General features: G+C 33.5%; 1 protein-coding gene across 1 annotated transcript; it reads right to left on the bottom strand.

The window, feature by feature from the left end:
• Positions 1 to 980: 980 nt before the first annotated feature.
• Positions 981 to 1,407, bottom strand: LOC128551665 (keratin-associated protein 19-2-like; the record flags this gene model as incomplete). Its single annotated transcript, XM_053532564.1, has 1 exon — positions 981 to 1,407. A coding segment is annotated over exon 1 (427 nt), but the record flags the coding sequence as incomplete, so codon positions are not given.
• Positions 1,408 to 9,522: the final 8,115 nt, after the last annotated feature.

Genomic DNA, 9,522 nt, shown 5'->3' with positions numbered 1-9,522 from the left:
AAAATTACGTATTCAACAGATACATATTTTCATGGCTAGGATATTGTTTCGTTGGTCACATGTTCCAGTAAATGATAAAAAATCCCATTCATATGGCAAGCAGGGCGCACGGTCGCCCTACAGTCTATCGTCGCCTAAGGAAAATAAAACTAAGTAAATGGATTTATTTTACATTTTATTTTACATACAAAAAAAACACAATACTTTGTTTATTCAAAGGTTTTTTAAGAAATGTCATTTTCACATTTATTTTCATGACAAACATAGTCTGATTCATAATGTTTGTAGATACATGAGCAAGTTAGAATACGGACTCTCGCAATTCAGTATTGTCATATACTTGATTTGATTTGTTGTTGACAAAATTGTTGTACGGTAGAGAAAGAAATTAAAAATTCAACTCAAATGGTCTCTAGAAAGTTTGAATTCCCATTTGGTCTAACAGCAGGAGCACAGATATACATAGGTATTCTGTATACACAACTCTATAATAAATACTGAGAAACAGTCATACATTTGGAAAAAGGTTTCAAAGATCAAATGGATGTTCAGCTGGATACTGTTGATGGAACAATACTCGGCGAAGCTCAATATCCGTATCCGTACTTCTTATCTGAAAAGAATTGACATACTTTTAGAATTGTCAATAAAGGCACTATCACTACCAACGTATAGCGTACGTTAAGTCTGTGCATTAGCATTTTGCTTAAAGTATATTTTCATTTAAGAATGTTTGCTACATAGAAATTATTAAGATTTATATAAAATTCCATAAATTACAAGCAGCGTTTGTCATGGTTACTGACTTTGTAAAGTTTCACATGGATTGATAGTTTATAGACTAAGCTGAGTAATTTTCCAAATCATCGTTTTATGTATTTCATGTTACAACATAGCATTTAAAATAAGCATCTTTAAAGGTTGGTTTATTTCACGGATTACATTTCAATAAGGTTCTCATTAGGAACATAAAAACGTACTGGAATAATAGTGTGGATACTTTCCGTGCTTGTACCCGTATCCACCATATCTGTGCCCATAACCTCCGTAGAGAGAACCATAACCGCGTCCACCATACAGTGAACCATAACCCAATCCCCCATACAAGGAACCGTGTCCGCCATAGAGAGACCCGTAGCCGAGACCACCATAAAGAGATCCATAGCCAATTCTATAAGATGGATAACCGTATCTGCCATATCCATAGCCAATTCCTCCATATCCACCATATAATGAACCATACCCGTAGCCACCGTACATCGGACCATAGCCATAACTTCCATAGCCTATACCGCCAAATCCTGAACCATACCCCCTGTAGCCACCGAGACGACCGTAGTATTTACCATGAGCAGCGACAGTAGCGATGCCAGCTACAGCTAACAGTAAAACACTGAGGTACTTCATATTTCAAGTCTGTAAAGATAATGTTTACAAATGCAAAAGACAATGTTTTAATTAATATTATAAGAGTAAATTTCGAAAAACGAAAGAATTATTTACTGCAAAACCCCACATTTAAATCAGTTGCTGCCAGTTGTTATAACAAAACATGAATAAATTCAGATGCACTAATGCTAAAAGTGTTAGGGTACAATTACCGTTTACATGTTCCTAGTGTTATTCCCCAGTTTGGTTATATATAGCTTATCCGTCATTTTAATGGTGTCCAGGACTAAAGATACCTAGCGATACATAAAGATGGAAGAGGGGCATGAAAATTTAATAATAGAATAAGATATCTTTGTACTGTTAAAGAGTCTGAGTCAAAATTGCAGAGAAAAATGGCTAAAGTTTACATGGGAAAATAACCTGTCCAAATGGTTTGACATTAAAAAGAAATATATAATATAAATACATTTGTATGACAGTCACGCCGAAAAGCAATGTGATACTTGTTTTATTATACGAAAAGGAAGGGATGAATGTTCAATCGGCAAGGCATTTATCTGATAATTTATTGTAGAAAAAAATATGATTCCAGTCAATTATAGACATCGTTATTGAGACGTTTTGCATTAAAAATGCTAGCAAATGTATCCTAACAACCTACAATTGACTTTGATACAAAACAAAACAAAACTGACAACACGTACACAATAAAACTAGACCACTGATAATAAAAACTGTACATTTGTTGCATTGACAATAAAAATGAAGCAAAGCAAATATAACTATAATTTCCTTTTGTCTTCTTTCACAATGATGCGTTTTATAAATATCATGTAAGAAAAATTGACGAAATATCATATGATAGAAGAAGTTGATCAAAGTTGTTAAATTAGACAACATAATCTTACTCTTTTTCTGAGATACGTTTTCATGTCATGGACTACTTATTACATTTAATATATCAGTCATTGCTTAACCAGCAATGAAAAGTGGATAAATATTTAGTAATGATGCAGTTATAACATCAATCCTTAATCCAAAAGGATTCATTACTCACAAAACAGCAAGTATCAATAAAAAACCTACAAGAAAACCCTTTCCTTCTTGAAGCATAGAATGCAACTAAGCGAAATAATAGCAGACTAGGTTTCTTTGAGCCTGTTCAGAGGTTAATGAAATGTGAAACACTTCTCACGACCCCGGCTTAAGCGGAATTCTTATCCATGATCCCAAAGGACCAGCAGAAAATAAAACAACACAATAAAATATGTTAAGAAATAACATGAAATAATTATAACATTACCTTTTTGAGCGGCTGGCGTGTCGTTGATGTAGAGGAAAGGATTTGCCTATGTTGCATGGAAACACTTTGAGCATACTTATACAGATTCATATTCCACAGAAAGAGGAAGTGTAAGCACGAACTGTCCAATTACTGCCCATCTTTTCGTGGTGCACACAGTCATCTTCCTTTTTTTGTGGAAACATTTCAGAAAGTCATCACAATTGGAAGAAAAACACCAAAAACAAAATCGTAGGTAATTATGACATGAAGGTCTCACATCCACACTTGTATGTAGTACTTTTGTGATAAGTAAATATACTCAGCCCTTGCTTGATCTAACCACCTTTAATTTTATTAATAAAAACATTACAGTCAACAAGACGTTAAACGTTAGGACAATGAATGTACAAACTCTTGCGGCAAAACACTACATTCATCATGTAAAACGTAACTTATAGCAACCTATGTTTTCTTCTTCGAATCATCATAAATGTATTTGTAAGCATCTACCGATCACTTCAAATTAAAGAATATTTTTTTCAAAAGGTTTTCAACATATCAAGTAATATCAACGATATATCCAGAAACAATCACTACATAATACTTTATATTAACAGAATTATAGATTCATATATCCAAAACAGAAAGCCCCGAAGATAACATATAATCAAGCAAACTTGAGTATGTGTTTCTGAAATGCATAGGCAATATTCGTCGCGTAAAGTGAATGAAAATAGAAAATCTCAGGTAGAATTTTTACTATTCAGCATTCAAACACTCGATTTTGTACCGTTCAAAACATACGAGTAAGGTAAGAAAGAACTGATGTTTGGAGTTTCTTTTTCGTATATTTTCAGACAGTTAATGTGCTAAAGCGATACTTCCCTTTTAAAAATTTCATAAGCAATTAATACATTTCTGTAAGCAAATATCTTTTTTGGCAGAAAAAGTAACAATTTTAGCAGACAACCTTTGCTCTGTTACAATTTACTTTAAAAAATGTGAGGTTATTTGATTTTTTTTTTTTTTTCATTTCGAAATGATAAAACAAAATGCTTCAATAACAGTTTAAGGACTATGTTTTTCAGTATAATAACTGATTTTCAGTGCAAATTGCAATATCAAACATGATATGTTTACGGACTATTTTATTGTTGTAATACAGTGAGAGATGATTCTTACACGGAGTAATATAATTGAAACACGCAATTTCCAGTTTTGCTATCTCCATAGAAAGATTTTAAAACCTTAAGATAGAAATAATTATGACAAATATATCCTAAGTAATAAATATTTGCGAGGTAAGGGGGCCGATTATAAATTTCAAGTGTATCTTGTAAATCAGCCTAACTTTCCAGCCGTTTTTACAACATTCGCTGTGCGCTGATGAAAATACTACATATATATAAATCTGGGTTTTAACATACCTTAAACAAGCGCCTGTAAATATATTGTGTGAGACTCTCTTCATGTAACGTGACACATGACGTATACGTTTTACTATATAAAAATAACGTCGGTCAAACCTTACGTTGACCTAATAAGATAAAAAATATATGACCCATTACGTATATTAATAAACAGATATTGTCTATATTTAGTACCCATAATTGATGTTGGTTGGTGGTTGAGCAATTACGTACGTGAACTAGTTGATTAAAGACTTGTGGATTGATGACTGCCGTGACAGTACATACGCCTTGCATATACTGGTATGATAGTAAGGGAGTAATGACTTATTAGATATAAATATCTAGTGAGAGACTTTCAACTCTAAGATATTTTTACTACTTCTATCAATAATGCGGACATTCTGTCATTTCTATTTCAAGAGAGGATCCAGGGGACCCAGCCGGCTACACCACCGCCCCCCTCCCCGCACCAGCCCAACCTAAATCCCGGCAAACATACATTTATAATTATTTATCTTACATGACAGACAAATTATATAACTAATTGTTTCAGTATTTCGTACTGTTCTTTTTTATAGTTATTGTATCCCGAGGTGTTTATATCGTGGCCATGTAATACTAACTCGTTTTCAGACCTTCTCGGACGATATTCGCCTACTTGACTTTCAAACCACACGCCTGAAATTAAACAATTGCAATATTGATATGACTTTATGTGTCTCATTACAAACCATCAGCAACATATGTCTTAATAATATCTGAAAATCAATACTTCCCACTGAAACTTGAATTGTAGCATATATTATCATCATAAAATTAGTAGAAAAAATGCACCTCTTCCTACAATTTGCCTCTTTCTGTAAATTTGAAAATTGTTTACTGCCTCCAAAACTGATCTTCTTCTGTGCCCCGTGTAGTTCGTTTTTGTACAATATTTTACTTCAAAAATTTTCTTGATGTTGTAATTTCCTGATTTATCCTTACATAGGTAAAATTAAAATTTACGGTATTGAGGTGGGTTTTTAATTTTCATTTGAAATATTCGCAGTAATGAATAAGCTCGGCCAAAGGTTTAGAGTATCTGCTTGGTATATAATTCCTTTTCGCCAATATTTATCTCTGGTCATTTATTCTTGCCGAATCTATTATTGTGTCACTGGCAATCTCAAACAGTTTAAAAATAACCAAGGAAACACATTATTTACTAGTTTCTACTTCAAATTCTTACTTTTAAACTAACATTTTGATTTTTTTCTAACAGACATTATAAATCCACAGTGTTTTCATTTGTTCGCGCGACCGAGAGGGCTCTCTTGATTTCAAAAACCAACAAGATATGCAGAAAAGACGACATACACGTTCTCGCGATCAATCAGCAAAGTTTTCACATGACAATCCATCTTAACCATTTTAAAATATTCGGCGGTTATAGTAAATGTTAAAGCAGTCGTGTAAGTAGACGCTGTTTTGTATGCATTATATGTGCCGTGCCATGGGAAAACCAACATAGTGGGTTTGCGACCAGCATGGATCCAGACCAGCCTGCGCATCCGCGCAGTCTGGTCAGGCTCCATGCTGTTCGCTTTTAAAGCCTATTGGAATTGGAGAAACTGTTAGCGAACAGCATGGATCCTGACCAGACTGCGCGGATGCGCAGGCTGGTCTGGATCCTTGCTGGTCGCATACCCACTATGTTGGTTTTCCCATGGCACGGCTCATATTTTCTCGTCATTTTTTTTTAAATCTTTTGTCAGCGTATTAATCTCGGTTGATCACAGAAGCTGACCAACTACACGCTTACCATAAGGGTGAGATTATTATTTTGTTTTAACTTCACTGTGTTTTATTTTCAACAAAATCGTTCTTATTTAATGATTAAGAAAGAACCACTCAGTCTGTTAGTTTGGTAGAAAGTGTGACATTCCAGCAACTCGGTTGGAAGATAAAAGGTTGAACAAATCGCAGGTCCAAGTTAAAAGCCAATTGTCGAAAGTACAGACACTAAATAGGAAAAAAAAATGGTAGTGGCATAATGGCGGATTCAAATAGTCCTCAGTTTGTTTGCTATGTAGAGCTATTTTCCTTATTTTCTTTGCAATTATTTTGCTGAAATCACATGACAGATGTATCCTTGATATGTAGGCAGCATTTTCAAATTGAAATAATAGCAAGACAGAATTTGTCGTGGATAGTTAGATCATACACCACCTCTCATTTTTCAGCTGATTTTGCAGTTTGCATGTTTGACTGAAAATATTTTTCTTGGATCAAACATGACCCCCACTTTTCTCTTAATTTTTATTCAGCACTAAAAATATTCTTCAAGAAAATGTAAGTTACATATATTTAAAATGTCCTAATGTGTGCTGCAGCCATTGGAAATATTTCAATTTTATATTGAACAAAGAAGAACAACTATTTAGTGTGTTGTAACTTTTTAAAATCGTTATAAGAATACCGTGTTAAACTTTTCAAGTTCATGTGAGAACAAATTCATTTACTTCAAAGCGATATTATGTCTGTGCATCTATTTTTCGAGAATTTTTGGATGCGTCAGTTCCCAATGAACAAATAAAATTCCCCTTTATTTATCTTAAGATTTTAAATAAATGGATTTAAATTCCCACTTGAAACTACCTTTGGTTACATTGCTTAATTTGGCATCAAATTCAGAAAGAAGTCAAAATGGAAGTATTTGCTGCCTGCTTGGCCCTGTCACTGTTCTATATGCACTAAGTCTTAAGGCGAGTCATGTTATGAGCCATACGACAGCTATGATGGAATCGGCATACTCACTGGATCAAGAACGACAGACTTTCACTTACCGGTAAAATACGTTTAGCAGGAGGGATTCTGTAGGCTGTCAAGACTAGGTGGTGGCACAGTGTACAATCAGATCAGAATATGTAGATACAAAAACAGATACTTCCCATGGAGACGAATATTTATTAGTACTTATCATTCTTATTAGAGTTATTTCTTACTAATTCTCTTTATGACAATGTATCAGTGTACAATTGATCTATAGTTTCCTTATTCTTTCATCATAAGTATTTGAATTATATATAATCATTTGTTTTCATTGAGCACACAAAAACAAGACAAATGGCATATATGATATTAAACAAAATTACCCGTGTCTTCGTTTAAACAATATATTAGAGAAATAGTTATTTAAGATATATGAATTTTCTTCGTGGCAAGTACTCTTCTATTGAGGTAACGTATGTTTTGGGCTTTTCTATGCACTTTATATCAGATGTTACGAAATTCAGGCCCGAGTGGATTTTTACGTCTTCCCGGGATAATTGTTTTACCAAATACGTTTTCGGATAAGCGTCAATTTAATTCCTCACTTTGTGCCACTTTTTATGTTAACATAAATTCGAACAAAATTATCAAAGTATAATGAAAAAGCTGGGGCTTTTTTTTAAATCTTATTTCAATAATTGATAATTTTGCAAACGGTTAATAGACGCCATGACGATTTGCAAACCAAATCAATCTATTATCAGCTGACACAAACTAACGACAACAAAATGTTAAGTATATGTAGATCTATTAGATATTTACAAACTTTCTTTGAAACATTTGAAAAAGAAAACCTTCAAATCCAAAGTTTCAATTTGATAAGCCGTCGTATTTAAATGATGAACTATATTATCACAGACAGTAGACGTGATTGTACCAAATCAGACAAAGAAGTATGACCTTGGTAAACACTAATCTTAGTAGACACTGACTGAAGACCATTCGCAACCGCGCACAACAACAACCAGTCTGTGTAACTCTACGACATAGCATGTGTCCGTGGAAATACAAAAAATAAAAATAAACGCATAAGAGTGATCTTGTACAAAATAGCAGTCATCTAAATGTAGAAGTGCTAGACAACTTAATTGCTCAGCGTTCTTTGACACGTAATTCATGTCAGTTAACATGAACCTTCTTCTGTATATGAAGCAAAAAAGCCTGAACCAAGTGTGAATATTAAGTCGAATTTCGGTTATCCCGAAGTAAAACGCTGAGTTCAACATAGTTATTACAATGGAAATCAGACATCTGAACTCGCCTAACTCAAAATTCCGGCTGTTTGGTTTAAACAGTATTTATTGACATAATTGCAACTGTTACAATACTACACATACAAACATAGAGAATTGAGAAGGAAGCTATTAAGCATTTTTAGAAACTCTCCCTCTACATAATGTAATTTCAACTGTAACAAAATAAACAATCCACCGTACATGTTCTGCTTCTTCGTTTATACATATGGTTTTTGACATAAATTTGTCAATTTGTAATTTTGAAAAGTTTGAAAAAAAAGACTTTATTTTGGATAAAAAAAAATGAACTGTCTCTATAAAAACTGAAATCTAAACTGTATTAACTTTATGATGTATTAATAGGATAGGATAGGAAAGAAGGAGGTGAGGTTAATAGGTTAGACACAAGGGGTTTTAGGACTTTCGCTACAGCTATGTGGAAGGGCTAAAATGGCAAAGAACCTGGGATGCAAAACTATTATCGGAGCTATAACTGTTCAAAAATTTAAAAGAAAAATACTTATCAAATCTCTTTTTTTTTTGTATATATTTCTGTTCATGTAGAAATATTGAATTATTCAGTGGGCTTATAATTGAGGAATCACAAAATAACAGTGTATTTAGTATAACAGGGGCTATATGCCTAATATTGTTTAGAAGATCTGTACGTTCTCTTTGATATAAAGAAATAATATGTATTTTCTAACTCACCACATACATACAATGGCCTGTTTACAATATTGTTTTGAAAATAGATGTTTACTGGTAGAGCTGTCTGCCATGAAGAAACTGGTATTTACGTTCACCTGCATGTGACTTTCAGTACAGCAGAATAAACCAGACTTTTGAATATGCTTAAAGTAGAAAGAATTTCTGTGTTCTAATGGTAGTTGGTTCCAGTCAGTGGCAGCTGATGGCAGAAAGGTGTTAGCAAAGAGTTGACTGTGACAAAGCAGGTTTCTAGAATCACCGGCATTTCTAAGATTGTATACGGATGTTTGTGCAACAGTTTCAGGTACCAATGAAGAACTGTAGAGTAAATGATTTTTCATTTTGTAGAAAAGAGTGAGTGTGTGCTTTTGTATTGTGACTTTGAGGGGTAGAAAGCCAGTCTCTGTTTAAAGATTGTAAAAGGAAACGAGTTTGGTGGTTTTTGTGATGATTCTGCATGCTTTGAGTTGGATTTTCTCAAGTTCAAATTCATCATACTAGGTAATGTTATCCCACACGACATCAAAATACTTTAGGAGAGGCCGTATAAAAGACAAATAGATAGTTTCAAGAGACTTGAGGTCAAAAATAAAACTTAAAAGTTCTTTTTATTTTGATACGTTTTCATTTCTTTGATACTGTCTATATGTTCGTGCCAGTTTCCATCATTTGAAAA

This window comes from Mercenaria mercenaria, unplaced genomic scaffold, assembly GCF_021730395.1.
Source record: "Mercenaria mercenaria strain notata unplaced genomic scaffold, MADL_Memer_1 contig_1499, whole genome shotgun sequence".
Classification (NCBI taxonomy): domain Eukaryota; kingdom Metazoa; phylum Mollusca; class Bivalvia; order Venerida; family Veneridae; genus Mercenaria; species Mercenaria mercenaria.
Note: the sequence above shows the minus strand (reverse complement) of the source record. Positions and strands in the feature narration are given on the sequence as shown.